Source organism: Lithohypha guttulata (assembly GCF_036872675.1).
Source record: "Lithohypha guttulata strain CCFEE 5908 chromosome Unknown scaffold_8, whole genome shotgun sequence".
NCBI lineage: Eukaryota > Fungi > Ascomycota > Eurotiomycetes > Chaetothyriales > Trichomeriaceae > Lithohypha > Lithohypha guttulata.
The window spans coordinates 35,181-59,281 of record NW_027042757.1 but is presented as its reverse complement, the minus strand read 5'-3'; the positions used below and the strand labels follow the sequence as shown (position 1 = coordinate 59,281).

Here is a 24,101-nt window from a genome sequence, read left to right as displayed (position 1 = left end):
GGGCTTGGGGGCTTGGAAGCCGGAAGTCGCAGCAACCGCATTGCACTGCACTTGGCGGGTTTTCTAGTTCACCCGAGAATACGCGGCTTGATACGCGTATTTGCGTCCACGATCTGAGGAAAAGATTAAGTGCAGTCCCTTCACTCAAGACATGTGTGCATGTCCTTAGCGGTGAGATGTGACTCTTTCTGTAGTAGACAGGCTCTAAGCTTCGAGGTGGCGGCTTCACTACGACGCAACCTGATCACAATAATGCTTTTAAGAAGGAATGAGTATCCTCTAGCAGTAACAAGATGCAGTCATTACGAATTTGAACCACGACAGTGGAAGATCTCAGCTTCATACCTGGTTGCAACTTTTCGTCAGATAGTCTCTCGTCGCACTTTCACCCAACGAAAGCGACGATCGCTCGAAGCTGGTATCTTGTGGCTGTGTACTCATATAGGTCTATACAGTTGCCCTTAATCTCTCGAGGACATACTGTCCAGCCTTCATATTCTGAAACTTGCCGATTCCAACAGCATGTTCTGGTAGTGGTTGAACATCTGCATCGTAATTGATACTGAAGAAGAATGGCACGCTGTATCGTGCTTCTGATCCCCTTATTGTCCCATCGTCGGCTTTTATTGGTCGTGATACTACCCTGTGGATCGTGCTCTTGTACACGTTGTTCGTCCAGCGCATCAAAAAGTCCGCGATATTGACTGTAAGAGTACCTGGTCGGATGGGGCACGGACGCCAGATCGGCTTGTTTCCTGTCAGCTCGGAAGGTGGGAAGAGGATCTCGAGGCCAGGATGGGAAGTTGAAAGAAGTAGGGTAAAACATTCATAATCGGTGTGGGCTCCTAGACCTAGTTTCTGAGCTCTGTGCTTCATTTGTTCGGCTGACTGTGGCGGATAGTATAGCAATCGACCAATACCACCAGGGTGAGTCGTCAGGCTGTCGAAGTAGGTCTCTTCGAGGTCAAGACTCAGCGCAAAGAGGCGGAAAAGATGACGAGCGAGCTGTAAGACTTGTGCATAATACGTCGCAATCGTTGGTTTGAAGTCAGGCAACACCGATGCGTCGGGCCAAACGTTGCATCGATCAGGCGCAGACGGTGGCTGGCCGTCTAACTCGACATACTCGTCACTGTGTGGGGACGTCGGATCGAGCGTAGGCTCGTATCCCCAGTTGAAGCCTTCTTTGGTTTCGACCTCTGCTGGAGTATTATCATCGGGATTAACGTAAGTGTCACTTCCTGATTCGTAACCACGGAAAAGTTGATTGTGTCTGATGTTCAATGCATCCTTTTGAGCCGGCGTCAATTCGTGGAAGAACTTCTCTGCCTGTTCGAGAATGCCGTCAATCGCAGCGTCATCAATCCCGTGGTTGGAGATCTGGAAGAATCCTGATGTTGTGCATGCTTCACGTATTTGTGCTGCAACCTTCTGTCTGTCTACAGCACTAGCAGAGAACGACGATGCAAGATCAATCAGAGGCACGGACGGAAGGGAATCGACATCGATACCAGAGGGTGGCTCAGAAATAGCTCCTGCTAATCGAGATCGAAGGACTTCCTGGTTAGCTTTGACTTCATCGCGTATACTTATTGACCCTGTCGTGGAGTGAGGCATGCTGGGTACACCGAGAAGTGTAAAATAAGCTTGTTCGATGGAGACCAGTCTGTAACGATGGCATGTAAGATCTACCTCGATGAACAACTTCGTTGATAAGCTGCTGTGTTCATCACGGAGCAGGCCGACTGCCAAGAAGCACTGGTTGTAGTGTGGTTTCACCTTCCATTATCTATTGGGCCATCTCGTGATGGACATCCAACCGCGAGGGTGATAGATTGCCGTTCCTCCAGGTGAAGCAGGTCAAAATTGTAAACTCTCAACTACCTTTTGCTGAATGGCAAGAACCACGTGATCGATAGGGCTAGGTCTAAATGATGGGATACGCGAGTAGTACTTTCTGATCATATCTAAGTATCATCGATTGACGCGAAATTTGTTCTGATATTGTCTTGCCGACTAAATAAGACCTCAGCCAAGATGATGCTCTCACGACGTGTTGTAAGTGTAGACGAATAGAGAGTCGCGACCCTCAATTTTTCATCAATGAGCGCGTTCGGGTGCGATGGACTTTCCATAACTCATGTTCCTGCATTCCAGTTTTCAGCCAACTAACTTGATAGCTCACTAAAGAGGAAGAATCAGAAACGACAGAAAATGAAGTGACGAAGGAGGATCAAGACAAGATTAACGAGTTTTCCCGCTTACACAATCGAAGCAAGGCTCTTGAAGAGGAACTCGAAAGTAAAAAGGTAAGGATTTGGTTCTGCATTCTATGTGAAGATTTTCGAAGAGTTCTCGCTGTTTGGCTTGACGTCCGAATCAAGCAAAATTTCTGGAGATACACAAAATAATGCCATAGCACAAGATTTCAAGCGTGCCAAGCTGACCAGAAACCGTGCAGAAAGAAAAGGAAGACCTCGAAGAAATCACCACCGAGCTCGAGTTAGCAGACGAAGATGAGCCCATTCAGTACAAGGTTGGCGACACATTCTACGCTGTAAAGCTTCCAATAGCACAGAAACTCCTTGAGACTTCGACTGGAGAGACCGAGGAAGAGGTGACGAGGCTTGAGGATGAGTTGTCGTCGATGAAGGAGGGTATGGACTCGTTGAAAGCTCATCTCTACGCTCGATTTGGTAGAGGAATCAATCTAGAAGGTTGAGCCACTATTTGGCTGGTTGGGCAGGATGGCTACACGAGCAGTTGTATTGTTTGGTCGTGATTAGGGCAAGGTACGACAAGCCTTGCTGGAAAATCTTGAGCCGTCGACCATACATACGAACCCATGGCCGGAAGCAACAAGATTTGTAAGACGTGGTTCGGATCTAACTATATTAATATCGAGGCGCATCTTGAACAGATGGCTCAGAAAAAATCGTACTTGCTGGAACATGTGTTATTGGAGCAATAGGGATCGAAGAAACCGTTCCATGACTTAGCGGCTATCAAGAACAAACAAGCACGAAACACGAGTCCCTACCAACTTCTCACAGCTTGATCTCCTTCTCCTGCTGCAATCTGACACAACCTTCCTGAGTACACGTCGCGATCAAAGTACCACACTTCGACCAAATTCTCTGTACCACAAGACCCCTACCATCTCCAGCCCAAGGACTTTCCATCTCGGTCAATAGCCACTCATCGGCTCTAAAGTCTCTTGGATTGTGGAAGAATATACTATGATCAAGGCTGACCATCATACCAATACGTCGATCGTCAGGCTTGATGCCATCATTCTCTTCAGCTTCTTCCTTCGCAATACGTTCCAGATATGTTCTCATCTCCTGCTTTTCAGCTTCGCTGCCTGAAAAGCCTTTTAGCGTTCTTTCTATATTTCGCTTGTTCGCGAAGCGCATCAGGTTGTGTACACGTGCAACAGTGCCGATGAAGTAGGAATCCGACATGTATGCTAACGCACTGAGGTGGGCTTGATGGTTGTCACCAGGTTGGTTCAGTCGTTTTCCTCTCAAGATCTCGTCTTCCCTGACATTCGGCGGGCAATCACTAATCTTGCCTCTTGCCCTTATCCATTGTCGCAAAATCTTGTCCTGGGGTTGTCTCGTGTTGCCCTGTTTCACTGCGCATCTTACGCTCTCGAACGGTGTATCGCTATCCCTCAGACCAGTAAGCTCAATCTCTCCATCTGGCGGGGGAGGGCACTCTTCATGGCTCGGCTTCTGCCTCGCATGATCTACTGTGACACTACCACCAGACCCAGTACGCATGAAACTGATCGTTGTAGTAAAGATACATCTCCCTCTTTGCCTCGCCTGCACAGTCCGTGTAATGAAGCTCTTGCCATCCCTGACTCTTTCAACATGGTACAATATTGGTATCTCGCTGTTTCCTGCAAGCACGAAGTAGCAGTGCATGCTATGGACTGTGTAGTCGCTCGCGGGGATGGTGAACTGTGCGGCTGAGAGACATTGCGCTATGGCGGCGCCGCCGAATATACCGCGAGCACCAGGAGGATGCCACAGCGGACGGGCGTTCGTGAAGATGTCTGGTCCGATGTCCGTTAGTGGGAGGAGTTGTAGCGCATTCTCGATGGGCGAGTGATGTTCGAGAGTGCTCGGTGGTTTTATCAGCGTTGATCTGGACATGTTGATTGTTGTGCTGAACACGGCAGACAGTTCTTGCGAAGCAGCCTACACTGCTGTAGACATAGACTTGGATTTATGTTTCGAGGAGATCGCGGAGCCGATTCGAGATAGTAGAGTTGTTACGTTGCAGTGACTTGGTCTAGCCGGCAACTCTATACAGGGTCTCTCGCTTTATGCTAAGGCAACACCACTACTGTCAGAAGTCTACCTGCTCGAAGCTTGGTGTTGACGGACATTGGAGTGAACGACGAAAGTGACTGCCGAGGCATCTTCTTCTTTCGGTTAGTGTATACATTATATCAGCGACCTCTGCACATGGCATCTACACAGAACCACTCTACCACGTGGGGAACTCGAATGGTAGGAGAAGCACGACGGGTGCAAGATACCGATCGCGTGCAACGAGGTTGAGGAATTTTACGCTGGGTACCTGTTGTCAAGACCCAACCAGGTTATATTGCAATTGAGCTTCTACCAGGCTGACATGAGCTAAGCCATGTACAGATCCTGAAGAAGCACAGACTTCGAGCAGCAGACTGAAAATCCTGCACTCCATGATTCAGGTCAGGGACTTGAAGTTGCTTGACGCTCTTGACGTTATATCGACACGCATGGTAGCAGAAGGAGCAACTCCTCACCGCAGAGCCTCATTACTGAATTTTAAGTTCTTCTATCGCGTTCGTGTAAATGGAGATCGCAAATGCTCGCTCGGCTTCCTGCTTGGCCATCAGACCATTCTAATTCCGATTCTCAGCACCACCACGTGCGGCATGGCTATGGAATGACGAGCGGGAGAAAAGAAGTTTTGGCGAGCACTCTCCCTCGTTCCCCCTCTTCATTCGACAGGGCCAAGCGAAACACAAGGCGTGCGCTGGAACTTGAAATCCTTAGCAGTATCAGCCCTGTGAGCTTTTTGTGGATGGCCAAGGACGGGATGAGGTCCAGTAATGCGGTGCCGAGCCTGCCGAGAGGAAATGCTGTGCCTAAACAAGAGTTGTCAGGTAAGATGACATCAAGGACAGAATTATGTTTGGGACTTTGAAGCAAATACGACGATCAGGAAGCCGCGGAAGGTCAAAATTGCCCAGAACTGCCACAGTTTGTGCGGAACTGGGCAAGACGATGGCTATTCAATGGCGATGACTACACGAACTGCATGAAATATCGTACATGATCTCGCGCAACAGTACACTCTATCCGCATGAGACTTTCCAATCACGTCACTTGCAGCATTTTCCTCTGCCGGCATTAACTTTTGCCGATGTTGAGCCTTCTGGAACGGATTTCTTTAGGTAAGGAAGCCTCTGGAGACAAAGACTGCAACATCGTGAAACATTACATCAGAAAAATTGTGCCACTCTCCGGCTCAACAGATGGCTGCTATTCGGAGTTGCAACTTCAAACAGCAGAACAGCAGCCATGGTTGCTGCACCCAAGTAGATGGATTTGAACGTCGAATTCGTAGCGAGTAACCTGACATCTGCTGGCTTTTATTAGAAATGCGAACTGTGGCTGATGCCCAGATGGAAGACTTGGCTACGCGACCGAAGCCGAAGGAATTCAGGTTGGGGCAAGGCGATGGACATTCCTATTGACTAGAAAACTGGGTCTGAGTTTAACCATTACGTGTCCCTTCACGCATCTTTGAGGCAGCAACCAATGTGAGCTGTTTTGGAAAGCCGCCAAAGCCGACACAGCCATCGACGCCTCCAATCAATTGTGAGTTTCGTTTGAGCTTCTCGATCAACGTCCCGGCTCTACATCCTTGTTCTCGTGGCCATACTTGGCTAGGCTTGGTATCCGTACCAGAGTCGGTGCTTCACAACTGCCGCCGTTCTTCCAATAGCCATTCAATCCCTTGCTCACCCTGTGCCAACTTCTACTCTGTAGCAACAAACTCTCTGTCAATCTCGCCAGCACCATTCTCTATTCACACTCGCTGTCACCAACAACATTATACTCGACGCCTTGTACTGAGCCACCAGAGTAAACAGAGCAGCACATCCAACGGAGCCAGAAATTGAGTCAACCTATTTTTAGGCCACCACGATTTGGAGGCACCAAAGTAGGAAAACAGGCCACGCAAACCCGGATCCATCGATTCATCACTGCTTGTCTTTCAATACCATGTCACAACTAGTGAATAACCCTTTCGATACCGACCTCGATGCCTTCCTCAATTACGACCACAGTGATCAGACCTCAATGTCTTCGTCAACAGATGTGAAGCCAGTCCCGGCACTGCTTCACCAATCATCGAATTTCACCTCGAACAGCGACGCATTCTCAGCACCAAGTTATCAGTATGATTCACACCGGCAGCAGACAGGTCTCCCTATGGGAGGATATGCAAACACCCTAGCGATCAACCAGGCATCAGGTCTGCACTATCGACCAAGCAATCACGGCTTCATCGTTCCTACAGACACCCTAAATATCCCTCTTACAAACCTCGACGAGTTCGACTTCAATCGGCCTCAAGCATACGACTTCCCCGAGATGGATGTCGAGACAGGCTCCCCAGCTGATGTACCAAGCATGTTCTATGGTGCTGAAGGCTCCAATAGCATTTCACCAGCCACCCATATTCCTCCCAGAATCTATCCTGGTATGCATACTCAACAAGCCAACCAAGCAAAGATGCAACAGGCACAGAAAGAACAAGAGCAGAGACAACTGCCACCTGGCCAAAAGCCTTTACCTACATCCGCACCTAAGTCGCCAGTTGTCAAGGATCCTCATCGCGAAGAAACCATTTCCAGATTGCTTGATCGTATGCGACAGAGCAGCAATGCATCCGCAGATGATGCAGACTCGCCTTCGACCGGCAGTTCGAATATGCCACGTATCAAGAAGGATGAAGATGACATGGATGATGATGAGAGACTCCTCAATAGTGAAGAAGGCAAGAAGCTTTCCAGCAAGGAGCGCCGTCAACTTCGAAACAAGGTGTCGGCTCGTGCATTCAGGTCACGCAGAAAGGGTAAGTTCTCGGCTTGCCATATTTAGATTACCTCGCTAACCCATTACCCAGAATACATTAATCAGCTTGAGGGCGAACTTGCTGCCAAAGCACAAGAAGCCAACGAACTACGTGTCGAGAACAGACAACTCACGGAAGAGAATCAACGCCTGACCGACCTTACACGCATGCTCTTGTCCTCGCAGTCCTTCTCAGGGTTCCTACAAGAGCTAAGCCAAGCTGGTGGTGCTACAAGCAACAACCAGGCCTCGCAGCAACAGCAATCACAGCCACAACAGCAACCTCTCCAACAAGCCCAACCTCAACGTCAGCCACAACAAACACGTAAAGACATGCCCACCCACGCGGCTGCTCGACAAATGCAAAACACACAGAACCACATGCAAGTTGGCATGACCCTGATTCCTGAAGTTCCTATTGACATGTCCATCTTCGACAATCATGGTTCGTGGGGTAATGTCCTTCACTCAAACGACTTCCAGGTCTTCTCTGTGACAGAAATGCCGGAGCCACCAAAAATCGATATGTCTAGCTTGTCCGGAAAGTCATCGATGGTCGACTTTAAGCCCATCACGTCGGCCAAGAAGGATCTGCCCGTGCTGTCGTCACTACCACTCCCCTCCTTGCCTGCTAAAGAGAGCTTCCCAACTATTGCCAGCAGCTCCGATGATCTGTATGCCGAGGTCGACGCCGCTACGAGCTGTATGTCTGTTCCAACATTCGAATTACCAATGAAAGCCGCCAGCGTTTCCTCCAAAGCCAAGTCGGAATCGGAGAGCGGGTCATGGTCAGAGCTGCACAATCTATGCAAGGATCTGGATGAAAGCTGTGAGAGATTATCAACACTATTGCCTTGATATTCAGAACGTGGAAATTGAAAAGGAGGAGAAAGCAATGTCAATCCATATTCTTCGCTAGTTAGCTGTTCTTGACCGTATGAGCTTACAGAGCTTTGGCGACTTCTTTTGCAGATGAAACCGACACTCTATCATAGCACAAATAGCTAGGTACACCCATCACCCATACGAAATTGATTCTGAGTATACTTGGCACATGTTTGTTGTCTTGCCTGTTCCTAAATCTCGATCTTCCTTGACATACCAAGATTCAGTTGCATGGAAAGACTCATAACACCCTCCTTGACATAATATGACACTTATAGTCGGGTGATGTATCCACAGCTACATGTGCAGCGCATTGTAGAAGTGTAATAGAGAGGCTGTTGTTGTGGTCAATAACGAGTAAAATATGAAAACCCGAGAATAAATTTGACCTCATCTTTGCTTCGCGCGCTCTCCAGCAACAAAGTGTTGGAATCGGGACCACATCTCTACATTTACTGAATACTTCCTCTACATGGAAAACGTGGATGTTCTCTTTGTACATGTGCGTAGTTGCAATTTGCCGATCTAGGTAAATACTAACATTATATTACAATCATTATCCAGGATATTGGTACATGTTCATCTTCTCCGGGCTATTATACTCTGCCTGTACTGCTTATACACTTGTCCAGTGCGTGTCTGTTGCCAAAAAACATTCTCTTTTGATTGGGTATCTTACGCTACGCTGCCTCCTTCTTCCTCAACGATAGAAGCGAGCCGTCCATGACTGACTGTACACACCTCCTGAGCTGTTGTCATCAATCACATGTCACAGTGGGATGAGCTCATCAGTGCAGAGTATTGACCTCACCCTGCCAGAACCCTTGTGGCAGATTCGGCATCTTAGGAATACTGATCCGAGGAAATCCGCTTGCACTCCCTGAACTCTCACGCTTTGAATGTCCACGCGGCGGTGTACCAGGCACAGAACTAGGGCCGTGCCGCGCGTTATTCTCAAGTGCCTTCTCCCGTGCGTTTTCGAATGTGGTCAGGCCTTCGTTACCATCGAGACCTGGCTGGAGGTTGATTTGCTGGTTCTGGTTGTACGCGTCGTGATTGTGCTTAGATACATGGAGGGTCGATTCGCCATTCTGGATTGAGTCTTCTTCGCTCGTTCTTCTTGAACCTGTATCAGGTGTTTTGAAGCCAGAATTTTCATTCTCTTTATTAGATTGTTCGCTGGTGGTGTGACCGAGCCCTGGACGCTCTAATTTCGTTGTCGCAGGTGTAGATTTGTTGTTTACTATGAAGGCTGGTACGACACCACCTGCTAGTCGGGCCCAGAAAAGTCTTTCTCGGAGTCTGATTATCTCCTCCCAAGCCTCTTCTTCGTCCCTTAGATCTGCAATTTTGACTACTCCATCTCTTACCATGCGAACGTACCCAATCAAGTCACCCACTGCACGAACCTTCTCCAAGCATAACTGACAGACTGCCCATTTGTTGGCGCCTTCACCCTCTCTTGTCCGCATAGCATGCGTTCGAGGATTCTGGCCTTCACGTCTGGCTTCACCACAAACCGAACAGGATGTGTATTTCCCGTATAGTTTCTGCGAAGCGTCAGGTATTGGTTCAACGATTAAACTGCTGTCAGCAACAGCTGCTAGAATGCTTCGTCTCTGCAACCAGGATACTGTAGGCGATAGATCTAATCTGAGTGTTGGCTCGATGTCCTCCACCATTAATCGTTTGAAAAATCGCGTATCTTTCAAGGGCTGCGGTCCTCTCTGATCCGGTGCAGGCGAGAAAGAGCCTGGTAGACCTGGTGAGGGTGTTAACTTTGATGAGGTATTTTGTGTGGATAGGTTCGGACTCGAGGAATTGTTTTGCGACAAACCACCAAGACCAAGCCCACTTAGTCCTCCATAAGAACCAGAGCCCGCTCTAGAGGCCGCATGTGAAGGAGTGTGGGATCGGGGATTCGAAGTGGACACCATATTCTTGAAATCTTCGTAAGTCGGAACATCCGTCCGACACTGCGGCTTGATGAGATGAGTTAATTGTGTGGAAGGACTTGGTGCGATTTCTGGGTGATCCGGTGTTACAGGTTCAAGATTCATAGCTTCTAGCAACCGTGCTAGATTCTCGTCCCGTAGAGGCTGAGGACTTGCTGGGGTCATACTGACGCGACTGGGTGAATCGGCCAGCTCTTTACGGTGCTCGTTGCCAATATCTTGCATTAGTAGCTTCAGCTGTGCCAATTGCTCGATCTGTGAGGCAATAACAGCTTCTCCGTCTCTTATCTGATCTCGCAATTGTTGATTCTTCTTCTCAGTAGCAGCCCTCTGCTCATTGGCCGAGGCGACCATTTTGTTGGCTTCCTCGAACAAAGACGCGGATAGGTTCTCCATTTCTGATTGTAATGACCTTTTCTCCTGCGACAGAGCTTCATTCTGCTTTCTTATTTCTTCCGTAGTCGTACGCAGCCTCTCAATCTCTTCCTGTACACTCTGTCTGTTCGATATTTGTGACTCGTATTCCTTGATCTTTGCTTCCAACTGTGTCGATTTAGCATTTGCTGACTCAAGTTCATGGCGCGTTTGGGCCAAGTTGTCATCCAAGTTTTGCTGGTGATTGATGGCTGCGATCAGCTTATCACTCAGTACCGCAACTTCGTCCTTCTCGGCGCTTCGAGAGGTTGACGAAGCTCTCGACAGATCCAAAGTGCTTGCCATCCGTGGATCCCGAATAGTGTGAAACGAGCTCTCAGCATCACGAAGCGATTGTGCTTCTGCTGCCTGTAGAGCTGCTTTCGTCCGTAGAGAGTTAGTGGATTTCGATTTTGTCAAGGTTGACTTCTGCAACATGTCTGGAGGTCCTTGAGATACTGAACGAGTGGGAGACATGGGAGGAGGAGGTAGCGATGAGCCTAAGAAGGCGCCATGGTGGACGGAAGTAAACATACAGCAAGCGGATCACTGTATGACAGGTGCTAGGTTCGGATTGAAGCACGAGCACTCGTACGAGGAGGACCTGACCTTTTGTGAGGTGATGCAGTCAGGCGGTCATGCAGTCGTGACCGTCGCTTTGGCAATTGAGGTGGAAGTGGTTCTCCAACAAGCAAATCGGCTCTGGGCACAATAGACACGTTGGAAGTGGAGGTTGTGTTAGGTCATCAGGTCACGAGAAGTTCATGCGCGCCATTCAACACGAGTGTCTCAAGTAAGCAAACATGATGAGCTGTTGAAAAGTAGACGGGGTGGACGTAGCAGATCAGAGCATCATCAAGTGCGTCGGAGGAACTGGTGCTCTGAATATCGAGTGACCATCAATGGCGAGAACTAGGCAAGCCGAGAAATTGGGGACCTGAGCGCCTAAAAACACTTTCGCCTAAATCACCACGAGTTGGGGCTCCACCTTCAATTAATCGCCTGGAGCGTGAAGCCTAAACCCCACCAAAGAGTTCTGTTCACAAACTGCGATACAATTATTTGCAACTTTCGTGTTCTGGAGTCACAGTCCAATACTGCAATATGGCGGATGATGAATTAGCACAGGTATCAAGCCTCGCATCGACTTTACGTCGTAATGTGCTAACAACAGGTAGATCCGTGCTGCACGACTGGCACAACTGAAACAGCAAGGCGCAAGTCAATCGAATGGTGCAAATGGTGGAGGGACCGCAGGAGAGGATGACCAGCGCAAGCAACAAGAAGAGCAACGAGCATCAATCCTAAACCAAATCCTCGAACCAGAAGCTGCAGACAGACTGGGCCGAATACGCATGGTTAAAGAATCACGCGCCAAAGAAGTTGAAGAGAGATTGATCATGCTGGCACGATCAGGACAGCTAAGATCCAAGGTTACAGAGGATCAACTGAAGCAGTTGCTGACCTCTTTGACCGAGCACGAAGAGCAGACTGGCAAGAATATCAAGAGTGCAAAGGTAGTGCGCAGGACGACCTGGGACGACGAAGACGATTTGGACGACCTGTTGAACGACGTCTGAAGAATTGGCAGTTACCACGATCTTTGTTCCATGATACCCGGCATCAGCATTGCCTTTTCTTTTCACAGGATCACACCGTCCACGCCAACTGTCTGCTTGGCCTCCTTGGCCGCTTTCCTGTCTTCTCGGATCTTGCGCCTGGTTGCACGCAGATCTGGTGGCCTCTCGATACCTAGCCTCTTCCTCAGATCTTCAACATCAGTCTCCAACTCCTCTTCCCAATACACGTTAATCACATCTTTGGACTTCCAACCGTTTGCGAAAGCCCAAGGTAGGTATGTTTCGAACATTCTCCTCCGCTCCGCAGGCTTCAGTCGTAGTATCGCAGCCAAACTCAGACCAGTCATGGGAAGACCAGTATTCGCAAATTCAAAAGCTTTCAGCCCAACTTCACCTTCCACAAAAATCGGCAGGCCAGTTAAAGCATGGTAGAAATCGTGGCTTTCGCGGTACCGCTGCATGACATATGCCTCCTCTTCGTCATCAATGTACTTCACTTGGTCCCTTTTGTCTGGTGTCACGCCCTCACGATCTAACCATTCCGCATATGTTCTTCCGACCGTGCTCGCAGGTAACTGGCGCAGTTTCTCGAGTGACATGGTCTTTGAGGTTATTCGTGGTCGGTCGCGGAGAATACGTCGACCAGCGGGATCTGCGAGCATGCGGTCTCGCAGGCGTCGGATGAAGAAAGGCTGAGCTGTTGCTTCACCGAGGGCGGCGATCATGTCTCCTCGACGAGGATTGGCAAGAGATGCAACAGCGCTACCCACTGCCAGACCAATACGCTCAATGCTCGTCAATGGCACATGGCCTGGATAGTTGGGAGCCGGCCGCTGCAAGATGGAGAAACGTCTTACTGAAGGTTGATCCGCCCTACATATTGAGCTGCTGCGAACCGTCGTTGCACGAGCCTGCGCGGTTCTTGCGCTTGTAGGCGCCTGTAGTATTGATTGTAGGAGTCGGAGGTCTCTTTGGTGGTTGAAACTTGCCATCTGGCTGGCTTCTGTAGTGACTAGGCAGACAGCCCAATAGTTCCTTGTCCACAAAGATCTCCTCAAAGAGAGATGACTCTAGACAGACTAGTCGTAATCTGGGGTCGACATAGCGATTGTGCCAGGAAGAAACTGAACAACACGGCTACGGTAGACCAGATCGACCAACAAACTCGAAGCTAGCGGCATGAGCACGCCCGAGGATGCCCGAATGGTCATGCCACTACTAGCAACGTGGGCGCTCTATATTCGCTTCACAAAGATACGTTTGTTAGCAAGAACGAAATCATATTGATTGTCTAGACGTGCAAGAAAAGTTGATCGCTGTACAATCATCGCGCCTATCTAGAGGCAGACTTCATCACAGAAGGACCTTGATGCAGAGTCTTCTACCACTTTCACACCCGAGAGGGCATGACCGGGTTCATTCAGTAACCATCCTTACCCCATTTGTTGAACATATCGTGTAGCTCCTAGAGATTCGGTCAGCACTATAATGTGAATCATGTGTAGGGAACTGACCCTTGGCAACGTTACGTTTGGCACAATGACTGTGTTCAACGCACTTGGAGCGTTCTTTGGCTGAGCATTCTTGTCTCCCTTAGGATGATATTGGTATTTAAAGTGCTTGCTGTGGTCCTCATCGTCGTGGTCAACTTCCCAAGGCATCGAGCTGTTAGCTACTGACACCTCGGCCTCGGAGGTAGCTGAAGTTGGCTTTCGACCAAAGTAGAATCCGGCCAGCGCAAAAGCACCAGACATGATGCCAAGCAGAATCTGTTGTCCTTCCGTCAGTCCAAGTCCGCAAGTCGTGACCTCAATATCGTACGTATAGCTCAGGATCTCTTTTGGCACCCTTCTTCAACACAGCATCCTTTCCGCTTCCTTTCTCACTCGACTGCAAGCCCATCTTGACCTGCTCGATAACGCCAGCGCGGCGGACAGCGGTAGCACGGAACATAGAACCGGCTTGGAGGGCTCGTGTAGCGCGAAACATTGTGGTCGAACTGGTTGTGTTGGTTGATGTAGGTGCAAAGGTGTGGTATGATCGAAGATACGTCAAGTCGAGCTTCAGAAGACACGAGGCTGCGATACCCCAAACAAGGCTCATGCGCGATCCCCGTTCAGAGGCATCTTCCCGAACCGTTCAGGCTTTAACTTCCCCTAGGACCCACCTCTAATTCGCGACTGCCTCGATTTGGCTGCGACGACCTGCAGTACTTCAAAGCCCATTTCACGTCTGATTGCACGAACACACCTACTGCGAACATAAAAGATATCGTATATCTGCTGTTACACACTCGTTTACCGTTACGAACACAAGTTCAAGTAGAAGACAGAACTACGGCCTACACAGGGAACCACACCATGCATCATGTACCACAGATGACATTAACCAAGTAATTTGGTTTGTGAAGTGTACAGATACAAGCCGTATCGATGGCCCGTCGTCCAGACACTGCAAGAAGTGAGATATCTTCTGCCATATCCGACGATGGCCTTCCTCCTTTACCACCATCGAGCGATCGGGCAAGGTCGACAACTCCAGGTCCACCTGCATCTCCCCACGGATATTCACATTTCAGAGGTGTAACGAATCCAACAAACAGGTCCTTGCGCAGCCCGCCTCCACCATCCTCGACCAGTGCGACTAGTAGACCCCAAAGTCCGGAGAGTACAACCAGCAGGACTCATGTTCCATCACTTACTGCTCAGGGCTTTCTGAGGCCTATGAGCTCTTCAAGACTACAACAGCAGCGTCAGGACAACTTACGAGCTGCAAGAGCGGCTCGAAAACAGTCGGTACAACGCCCACAAACAGGCTTGACAAACGTGACTGTCGACGATGACACACAAAGTATGCGCTCGAATAGGACGGGGCCATATGCTTCTCTGCCCAGACAGCACCGTGCAACAAACTCAGTCACTACGGCTTACACAGAGTCCGAAGTGCCAAACGACTACGAAGCCAACTCCCACCAGGCACAGTCTGAGGCTGATCACGAGTACTTTCGATCACATTCGCCTGAGAAGAAGTCGATTCCTGCTCCCCTAAACCTCGGCCACAATTTGGGTGTTGGCAACCAGAAGGAGAAACCTCTACACTCCCCTGCATCGTTCAGATCTGGTTTTAGCATAGGGAGCAAACAGATCATCCCGCCCACTCACCAACAATTACGTTCGATCGATAATTCTCCGCGATATGATGGACGTATGCACGATCTACAGCAAAAGCATCTTGCTGCTCAGCAAAGCGCAATGGGCAAGAACTACGAGTATTTCGAGGGTAATAACGTCTTTTGGCTTGGCGGTCGACTGCAAAATGCTAGGGATCGTCCTGTGAATATCCTCACTGGCATTTTGATCCTTTTCCCAACTATCTTGTTCTTTATTTTCTCGTGAGTACCTGCATAACGCCGATCTTGGCTCATCACTAATATTGGCAGGGCTTCGTGGCTGTGGCATCATGTTTCGCCAGCTATACCCATTGTCTTCGCTTATATTTTTTTCATCTGTTTCTCCTCTTTTATTCATGGATCTATAACGGATCCTGGTGTGAGTGAAGACATATCAATGACGACTTCAAGCTGACATTTTCTAGATTTTTCCACGTCATATTCAAGCGTTTCCTCCTAACGATGATCCCCTGGCAATTGGCCCTCCAACTAATGATTGGGTGATGGTTCGGTTAGCCACTTCACATACTGCCGCCATGGACGTACCAGTCAAATACTGCAAGACATGCAATATTTGGCGACCGCCACGGTGCTATCATTGCCGAGTCTGTGACAATTGTATCGAGACACTCGATCACCATTGCGTCTGGCTGAATAATTGTGTCGGAAGACGCAACTACCGCTACTTTTTCGCTTTTGTCAGCTCGGGAACTGTACTTTCGTTGCTGCTCATGTTTGGCAGTCTAGGCCAGGTAATCGCCTATTCAGATCAGGAGCAGGTCTCTTTCACGTCAGCAATAAATTCTAATCGGGTCCCGTTTGCCATGTTCATATATGGTTTCCTGGTGTTGGTGTATCCCATCTGCTTGTGGGGCTACCATCTTATGCTTACAGGTCGTGGAGAAACGACCCGTGAGTATTTAGCATCCAGACGGTTCAAGAAGGTGGACAGACATCGACCTTTCAACCAAGGCAATCTAATCAAAAACTGGATTGCTGTACTTGGTCGGCCACGGCCACCTACCTATATGCATTTTAAGAAGGAGTATCAGAGTGGTGATCAACGATATGGCACTGTTCGAGGACATCGTGCTCGCACGACACAGCAAGCCCGGAACGGAGACGTTGAGATGAAGCCGGTCAAAGGACAAAAGGGTTTTGAAGGACCAACAGGAAGGATATCCAAGAAAGAGCCCAGTTGATGTACAAGGACATGTACAGTACGATTGTTATGCGTTCGAGCGACGTATATTACATACTTCCTAATCTTGATTTCGTTCAATATGGTTGACCCGGAGATTTGTTGGTGCAGTGGTGCCGACCGTGCAGCAATGTTGTTGCGAGGGTGGCCAGGTATGACACGGGCCACTCTCTTATTAGTGGAGTCGTGGTGCGTACATGGAGTGTCCATCTGTAGACGCGGTTCGCTCAAGCGACCTAGATACATAACCTCTGCACGTCCACTGCCACACTTCCTGGAAATGCATTTTCCGCAGACTACTGTGTCGTCCCTGTCATGATATAGTCATGCCATCTGTCAACAGCCTCAGAAATCGCTTCGAGAACATAGCACAGCAGCAAGAAGTACCCTCGCCCGAGAAGCAACGCGTTCGGGTCACGGCATACAACATGCCTCTTCGCCAAAGCACCCTCGCCTTTGGTGCACAGGCACAGAAGAGATCAAGCATGATGCCTCGTACGTCTATGCAGGCTCCTACCCCGGACGCCTCGGAGTCAGAAGGCGATACAATCGTCGTTAATGTCTCTACCGAACAACGAACACACATGCCACTACCTACACCCTCGGAAAGCGCGACAGACGCGTCGAGTCAAGGCTGTAGCACACCTAAGATGCAAAGCCCTGTTCGCAGCCGTTCGAAACGCGTATCGAGCGCGCGAAGGAGTGCTAGCAAGAAGAATACCGTCGTCGCTCCCACAAGGGACGCAAGTAGCGAGAAGCAGCGGAACATCAGTGGAGAGACTCTCGTGCCCGAAGAGGTCAATGTGAGCACGACCTCCCTGCTGAAACATGGTATCAGCACGTTAGACATGGACTGGGACATGGGCGTACATTTCGAGGACCAGAAGGACGACAAGGAGGACGAAGTTCCTTCCGAGACTAGCTCCACAGTCACGGTAGCAGCAGCTGAGCCAGAAGTCGAACCGAAAGAGGACAGACAGCAACAGGAAGCCAGACACGCTAAGCAGGAAGAGAAGCAGAGGAAATGGGAGCAAAGGCGGAAGACCGCAGACATGAATGCCACCAGACGATCCTCGAGGGCTTCCCTACTTATGACTAAAGCTACAGAGGTCATGTCTGCTGTCACCTCGACTGTCCTAGGCAAACGTGGCAGAGATGTTGCGTCACAGAAACACAAGCAGGACGATTTGAGTGTGCTAGACGAGCATGAGCCTGAATCGAAGAAAGTGCGCAAAGGTGGTTCGACCTCTACCCGTGCACAAGATGTTGACGACGTGTCTCTCTCAACTACAAACCGTGACATGCGCTCACGTACAGCCAAGGACAAGAAGTGGCTCACCTCCGGCCTGTACGCTGGACAAACTCGCAACATTACTTCTGAGCCTAAGAATAAACGCAAATCCGTCTCTACTACTCCCCAGACCACAACTAACCTGTCCGATAAGGACAACTACGTGCTGCCACTACCCATGTTTGCAGGCGAGCGCCTTCTTGATCTCGGCCGCGATTTCAAACTCCCTTTTGACGTCTTCTCGCCTCTGCCAGCCGGCCATCCACAGCCAGAAGCCTACCGCAAGATTAACCACAATGTCTTCATTGGCAATGCAGCGGATCAGTGGCGCCACAATGTCTTCTCGGAGCACTCGACTTGTATGTGCTCTGCTGATACAAGATGCGACAACAACTGCATGAACCGTTTCATGTACTACGAGTGTGACAATCGAAATTGCAATTTGACAGCCGAGCAATGCGGCAACAGGGCGTTCGAGGGACTAAAAGCTCGTGTCAAGAAAGGCGGCAAATACAATGTTGGCGTCGAGGTGGTACGAACAAGTGATGGACGTGGCTATGGTGTTAGAGCCAACAGGTGTTTTGAGCCTGGACAGATCATCGTCGAGTACACAGGGGAGATCGTCACCCAAGAAGAGTGTGAGAATCGTATGAGGACTGTATACAAGGAGAACGAGGTAAGACAGGATGACCCCCCCTACAGCAAACAAGCTTACTAAAACACACCCTCACAGTGCTACTACCTCATGGCCTTTGATCAAAACATGATCATCGACGCCACCCGCGGCTCCCTCGCCCGCTTCGTCAACCACTCCTGCGCCCCCAACTGCCGCATGGAAAAATGGACCGTCTCCGGCAAACCACGCATGGCCCTCTTCGCTGGTGATCGCGGCATCATGACCGGCGAAGAACTTACCTACGACTACAACTTCGACCCCTACAGCCAGAAAAACGTCCAAGTCTGCAGATGTGGTAGCGAGAACTGCCGTGGCGTCCTGGGCCCGAAACCCAAAGACGCCATGCTGAAAGAACTACAAAAGGAGAAAGAGAGTAAACTCGCTGGTGCAAAGAGGAAACTAGGCGAGTTTCTAGAAGAAACTACCGGCCTCCTCAGCAACAAAGACAAAAAGCGGAAACTTGACGAGAAGCAGAAACCGAAATTACCCAAGGGATGGGCATACGTCGAGCCCGAGCCAAAAGTGAACAAAACCAAGACAAAACCTCCAGTAGTTGAGATCGTCGAGACTGAAATCCAACAAGAAGAAAAAGAATTTGGCAACATGAGCGACGATGGCGCATTGACTCGTCGACCGAGTAAACTCAAACGAATGCTAAGTCAGAGATCCAGTGGTAGTAAAAGTTTGAAGAAGAGCATCACTACCTCAACCCCTTCCTCGATCTCTGCACTGAAGAAACAAAGGCGAGAAAGTCAAAGAGTTGTCAGTGCGAGTAGCCAGATGGCTTTGATTTCGCACGACGAAAATCAGGACAGTAACGACGAAGAGGAGGGAGATCGCACGGCCACAGACGACGACAAGAACAACAACAGTACCCGCGCGGTCGCCGTGGCGAATCTGAAAGCGAGAGCTGGGTCGTTGAAGAGGAGTGTTGGACGCTCGTTGAGGGGTGGGAGATGAGAGATCAGGATCGAGTCGGGTTTGATTTAAGAATCATATACGCGGTTTGGTGTATTCATTTCATAAACATCTTCAAGTCATATCTGCTAGATTGGTTGGATTTCTGTCGTCTGATATCTTTTTGGGGCGCGGCGTATATCGGGACGATCGCTTTGCACGGCGCCGGCATGGTATCGCGATGATTAGAGCAGTGCTGCTTAGCAAGCAATGCAATACATGGATTTTGTTGTTTCAGCCTACATTGCTCTGAACCTGCTTCCGGGTTATAGATTGCTAAGAACTTTTACATGAATGGGTTGGTATCTGAATAAAAACCTGCAGTTTTATACGCTCGAATCTGTAATTTGATGGAGTGAGACCACGGTGGATCACAGATTCATGCGTGGCACAAAAGAATATACAGATGTTCTCTAAGCGAGTATGCATGTGTCAGTGAAGGTGATGGACGTTTCGCACGCAATTTGTTGAGAGATAGATTGATCTGCTCGAAGGAGGCATAACCTATGTGATGAATAAGAGCTCGCTGTACCGAGTAGTCACTATATCCAACGCCCGCTCCCATAACAAAGTCAAAGTTTTGAATATCGTCATCAGTAAAAAAGAAAAAGAGTCCATCTCAGCATCCTCAGCGAGCGTTTGTATCTGTTCAAAACGCTGGCTTCGTTAATTTTTCACTATATACATCCAAGTTGAGAAGATTGGCTCCTTAGTCAATTTCCATCCTTGTTGGCGCAAGAGGCTTTCCGGCTGATTGCTGATGCTGCCCTGTCATATAGTATGACTGGTTGTAGGATGTTGGCTGGCCATGTTCGTTGTCGAAGTCGGTTCGGTTCGGACTGACCACAGCGTTGGTGTTGGTATGCATGAGATATGGCTTCAGACCTTTACGATAGTTGTGTGCGCACATGCATCCAACCACAATTGTGCAGATTAGCAGAGCGATTGTCAACACAGCGAAGGTCGCCAATTCTTTCCGTGCCGCCAAATATGGGTCGTCTGTCGCCTCCATATACATTCGGACCAATTTGTAGCAGAAATAGCCCAGTCCACCGAAGTAGAAGAGGATGACGGCGATGGTTCCGACCAGGTTTTCTCGTCTAGTAAACCAGAAGGCGGCGAACATGATGATGATCGCAACAGGAATGGCGGCAGCTGTAACCCATCGTTCAATATCGTTTCGGCCTTGGACAATGATTACGAACTGGATTAAAAAACCCAGGCAGAAGAAGAAGTCGAATTTGAGAAGGGCGATGTAGATCTGGTATGTCAAGTAACGGCGCTTCATGCGCAGGTCGGCTGAAATGTGCTTGTAGATGGTCCATGCAAATTCGTTGTAGAGTTTGTATGCTTCCAAAGCCAAGACGAAAGTGAAGGCAGCCAGGATAGCAGGTATCGCAATAACCATAGGTTTGGAAATAGTCCATGTGCTTGAGCCCTGCACCAGCTCTTTCTCCCTCTCCAGTATGTCTACGGCATCGTGCAATTGATCGACCTGCACAGCTCCGTAGATCAATAGACCAACGTTTAGACCGACGAGACCAATAATCTGAATAGTATTCTTCATTCGCAGAGCATCCCAGACGAGTAAGAGCTGATAGAAGAAAGCGAAAATGTAAAGAGCAAGGAATGTTGGGATGGTTGTGGATGGGTCGCTGGAGTCATCATCGTCTTTTGCATCAACGTCGAGTTGAAATCGTATAAAAACATATCTAGCATTGTGGTCAGCTAGTTGTCGCTGTCATGAGATACCAAACCTACACTTCAAGCGCAAGCACGACAGCAGCTTGTGTGAGCGACGTCAACACAAAAGCCCACACCCATTTGGATGTTCGCAAGGAACCCATCTTGCCTCGAGGATTTGAGGCTGATGGGTCGTACCCTTCTCTTTCGTGGTAACCACCTTCAAGCGGTTGATAGGAGGAACTCCCTGCACCTCCGAGGAGGGATGATCGATTCTGCCTATTGAGAGGAATTTTGGCGGTAGAGGTGCTCCTGAATGGGAGCGCGATTAAGTCGAGAGCTCCTTGTGAATCCGGAGGCTCTGTCAATCAGCCAGGAAAGCAAGTAGGTGCTGAGTCAGTGCGCTGTTCTAGCGACTTGAGGAATCGTTTCTGCGCGCACACTTGTGTTGTGCCGGTTCGAATTTGGCGTGAAATGCTCGAAACGGACGGTGGGAAGCTGAAACGTGTAGGTTCTAGAATGTGGATCTGCGGCTGAGGAGAGACCAGGCTCGCAGTCGTCAAACCTGATACTTGCTGGTATGAAGCGAACGTGTGTTTCGTGGCGAAAGATCAGTTATTGAAAGAGTGAAGCTCGAAAAGTAAATGGCGATTTGTGTCAGCAGTAATCAAAATACAAACTGCGCAAGGCAGAGTTGATGCTTGTCGAAGAGGATCTTCTGGAGACGATCGGGGGATTTAGGCCAAATCCACCTGCCCGCTCAAAAAGGCTGATCTACGCTAAATATCGACTATTACTCCAGAGTTCCTGCTGGAGCGAATCAGCGGTCGAAATTTGAGTTTGGCTCGACTTGGCAGGTGGCTCAAGAGGTTCGTGCATTTCATTCAGCTGGAAATTTCAGAAGAGGTGAATGAGGCGCCTCTTATCAAATGGCATCTTCGCAAGAAGAGGAGACTCACACTGAAGGCCCGACGACTGACTCGTAGCGTGAATCTGCCTGTACCCGTAGCCTGAAAGGCCAAGAAGCGTTGAACGTGAAAAGCTCTGGGCAAGCAAGTCTTCAGTTTGAAAATCGTAGTTGCGAGTGCGACTGATCACAAGAGTTGATCGCGTGTCCCTGCCTGGTGCCAAAAGTCCCATTACAGCTGCCATCATGGTCCCAATTGTTCTGATGCCCGTCGCCAAAAAGCTTGTGTGTTGCAGCTTTGGTGGTGCCGTGCTCACGGATCATTTCGCGGACGGGGCACGCCCCAACTGCCAAGCCTGATCCTTGAATGAAACAAGACATGCCTATTTTTGGAGCTTGAAACCTATTCCTGAAAGAATGCGAGGTCGGTCGACATTTCTGATTTTCAACTAGTTGTGTTCATGAACCTGTGTTGTTATCAGATGTCCGAGTTTCTACATTGCACTGTTTCATGACGTCCTCAATCTTCGACCTTGCAGTTGTCTAGTACAACAAGGCAGTTGAGAAATGGAAGGATTAGTGGACAATTCGTTTCCAGAAATGCTCCTCAATTCAAAACCAAAATATAGTGAGCAATTTTCTGTATCGAGAGCCCCTAGGCATACGATTGAGGCAAACGTGAACGAGCACGACAACGTACAGCGAACGCAATTCTGCAATTCTCGGTATCCGATGCCATTCACTTCAAGGTGTCCATGTAGGATGCTGCTCTTTATGCTTAAATACTGCTTTCAAAGTAGGAGATGCCAGCCTTTTTCGCTGTTTGTCACGTCTGTATCTTAGGTCTGCCGTCAGAAAATGGCTCAAAGGTGAACTATTGGAGACAAATACTAATGATGCTTCTTGGCTGGCGGACTCAGTCATCGGAGTGAACAACAGCCATGTCTAATATCTCAACCTTTCCGAGCCCCTTCGTCTCAGCCGAGCAAAATTCCCCTAGGTCCTTAAATGCACCTGGCTCGACGAAGCCAATCACCTCCCACTCTTCGCCGACCACGTCCTGGCTTTCGACATCTTCAACGAAAGAAAGCAGACGGTCCTGAATGGTGCCTTTTCCTTCGCTGTTGTCAGCACTTCCTTCGGTGCTTGCTTTGGATCTTGCAGCTTGCTTAGCAAGGCTGGTTGGACAAGTGATCCTCAACCTCATACGAGCACGCATCACAGGAATTGGTTGCCATGCTATCAGAGCACGTATAGCATCCAAGGCTTGCTGTTTGACGGATTTCGATGTTACAACGCCTGTCCACATGGGCAGATCGCCCTTCTTCTCCCGACCTTTTGAGCTATGCTCTCCCTCCGCTTCACCAGCGTCCGTGTTGGGTGTCCCAACACCACTCGTATTCTGTGACTCTTTTGATATTGACCCACCTTTCTTCGGGTACTCTTCCAGATTCAATTTACCTAGCTTATGTGGTAAAGAATCAGCCGCAGGTGCATGGCCGCCCTGCTTGGACAAGACGTCCAATCCTTTCTTGATCATGCCAGTCGTGTAAACTCTCTTTGTTTGTGGGTCGACTAGGCGCTGAGCTACTTCCTCGACGATTTCGCGCTCCATACGATCGAGCAGCTCTTTCCTCTCATTGGCATTGACCTGTATCTCACCTTTCTTGAGGATTTCTTCTATGATAGCGTCCTTCCATGTCTTCTCGGCGTCGTTGTCGGCTTGAGCCTTCTTTCCTCCCTTCTTCCCACCTTTACTTTTCGAGGCGGTATGGCTAGATTCTTGCTCCTCGGCCAGCTGTGGCCAGGCTTTCAGCAACTCAGCATTGGGTGCAGTCTCACCTTTTGACGCATTCAGAAAGATTGTGGGAATTTGCAGCACATTGTCTAAATCTGTTTCATTACCCGAACGATATTCAAGTAGTTTGTTCTTGTAGCATGCCAACTCGAATCTCTTCTTGCCCTTCTTGTATCTCACCAACGACACATTTGTCAGCTTGATCTGGTTGGCTGGCTGATTGATAGGCATGTTGACAAGTCCTACAGCAGTTCTGAGAAACTTGACTTTGTAAAGACGCAAACAAGAGTGTAGCTTCTCCAGTCCCAGTCACTTAGGACAAAACAGGCACTCGTTCTTGCTGCCTGAAGCAGAATCCAAACAGGGCAACTGCGACGAGTAGATCCACGGGTCCTGCCAGACGTGTAAAGTTGTTGTAGTGGAGTCCAGTTCGAGAATCG

The 24,101-nt window shown here is 49.2% G+C and overlaps 11 protein-coding genes across 11 annotated transcripts; 5 read left to right on the top strand and 6 right to left on the bottom strand.

Moving 5' to 3' along the window:
- Positions 1-447: 447 nt before the first annotated feature.
- LTR64_008151 (uncharacterized protein) lies at positions 448-1,617 on the bottom strand (the record flags this gene model as incomplete). Its single annotated transcript, XM_064902466.1, has 1 exon — positions 448-1,617. The coding sequence occupies one exon, from the start codon at positions 1,615-1,617 to the stop codon at positions 448-450; it is 1,170 nt and encodes a 389-aa protein (XP_064750942.1).
- Positions 1,618-2,037: 420 nt separating this feature from the next.
- On the top strand, positions 2,038-2,722 carry LTR64_008150 (uncharacterized protein; the record flags this gene model as incomplete). Its single annotated transcript, XM_064902465.1, has 3 exons — positions 2,038-2,058; positions 2,181-2,309; positions 2,462-2,722. The coding sequence occupies 3 exons, from the start codon at positions 2,038-2,040 to the stop codon at positions 2,720-2,722; spliced, it is 411 nt and encodes a 136-aa protein (XP_064750941.1).
- A 325-nt stretch (positions 2,723-3,047) lies between these two features.
- Positions 3,048-4,163, bottom strand: TES1_2 (acyl-CoA thioesterase; the record flags this gene model as incomplete). The annotated part of the gene is made up of 1 exon (XM_064902464.1): positions 3,048-4,163. One exon carries the CDS (start codon positions 4,161-4,163, stop codon positions 3,048-3,050), a length of 1,116 nt encoding a protein of 371 aa, XP_064750940.1.
- A 2,127-nt stretch (positions 4,164-6,290) lies between these two features.
- Positions 6,291-8,003, top strand: LTR64_008148 (uncharacterized protein; the record flags this gene model as incomplete). Its single annotated transcript, XM_064902463.1, has 2 exons — positions 6,291-7,146; positions 7,198-8,003. 2 exons carry the CDS (start codon positions 6,291-6,293, stop codon positions 8,001-8,003), a joined length of 1,662 nt encoding a protein of 553 aa, XP_064750939.1.
- Positions 8,004-8,818: 815 nt separating this feature from the next.
- Positions 8,819-10,876, bottom strand: SEC2 (rab guanine nucleotide exchange factor S2; the record flags this gene model as incomplete). Its single annotated transcript, XM_064902462.1, has 1 exon — positions 8,819-10,876. One exon carries the CDS (start codon positions 10,874-10,876, stop codon positions 8,819-8,821), a length of 2,058 nt encoding a protein of 685 aa, XP_064750938.1.
- Positions 10,877-11,503: 627 nt separating this feature from the next.
- On the top strand, positions 11,504-11,979 carry LTR64_008146 (uncharacterized protein; the record flags this gene model as incomplete). Its single annotated transcript, XM_064902461.1, has 2 exons — positions 11,504-11,527; positions 11,578-11,979. 2 exons carry the CDS (start codon positions 11,504-11,506, stop codon positions 11,977-11,979), a joined length of 426 nt encoding a protein of 141 aa, XP_064750937.1.
- A 62-nt stretch (positions 11,980-12,041) lies between these two features.
- Positions 12,042-13,968, bottom strand: COQ4 (Ubiquinone biosynthesis protein; the record flags this gene model as incomplete). The annotated part of the gene is made up of 4 exons (XM_064902460.1): positions 12,042-12,991; positions 13,417-13,444; positions 13,494-13,748; positions 13,801-13,968. The coding sequence occupies 4 exons, from the start codon at positions 13,966-13,968 to the stop codon at positions 12,042-12,044; spliced, it is 1,401 nt and encodes a 466-aa protein (XP_064750936.1).
- Positions 13,969-14,817: 849 nt separating this feature from the next.
- Positions 14,818-15,374, top strand: ERF2 (Eukaryotic peptide chain release factor GTP-binding subunit; the record flags this gene model as incomplete). The annotated part of the gene is made up of 2 exons (XM_064902459.1): positions 14,818-14,829; positions 14,877-15,374. 2 exons carry the CDS (start codon positions 14,818-14,820, stop codon positions 15,372-15,374), a joined length of 510 nt encoding a protein of 169 aa, XP_064750935.1.
- A 1,301-nt stretch (positions 15,375-16,675) lies between these two features.
- On the top strand, positions 16,676-19,276 carry LTR64_008143 (uncharacterized protein; the record flags this gene model as incomplete). The annotated part of the gene is made up of 2 exons (XM_064902458.1): positions 16,676-18,316; positions 18,374-19,276. 2 exons carry the CDS (start codon positions 16,676-16,678, stop codon positions 19,274-19,276), a joined length of 2,544 nt encoding a protein of 847 aa, XP_064750934.1.
- A 706-nt stretch (positions 19,277-19,982) lies between these two features.
- LTR64_008142 (uncharacterized protein) lies at positions 19,983-21,120 on the bottom strand (the record flags this gene model as incomplete). The annotated part of the gene is made up of 2 exons (XM_064902457.1): positions 19,983-20,985; positions 21,035-21,120. 2 exons carry the CDS (start codon positions 21,118-21,120, stop codon positions 19,983-19,985), a joined length of 1,089 nt encoding a protein of 362 aa, XP_064750933.1.
- Positions 21,121-22,779: 1,659 nt separating this feature from the next.
- Positions 22,780-23,892, bottom strand: LTR64_008141 (uncharacterized protein; the record flags this gene model as incomplete). The annotated part of the gene is made up of 1 exon (XM_064902456.1): positions 22,780-23,892. The coding sequence occupies one exon, from the start codon at positions 23,890-23,892 to the stop codon at positions 22,780-22,782; it is 1,113 nt and encodes a 370-aa protein (XP_064750932.1).
- Between the last annotated feature and the right edge of the window lie 209 nt (positions 23,893-24,101).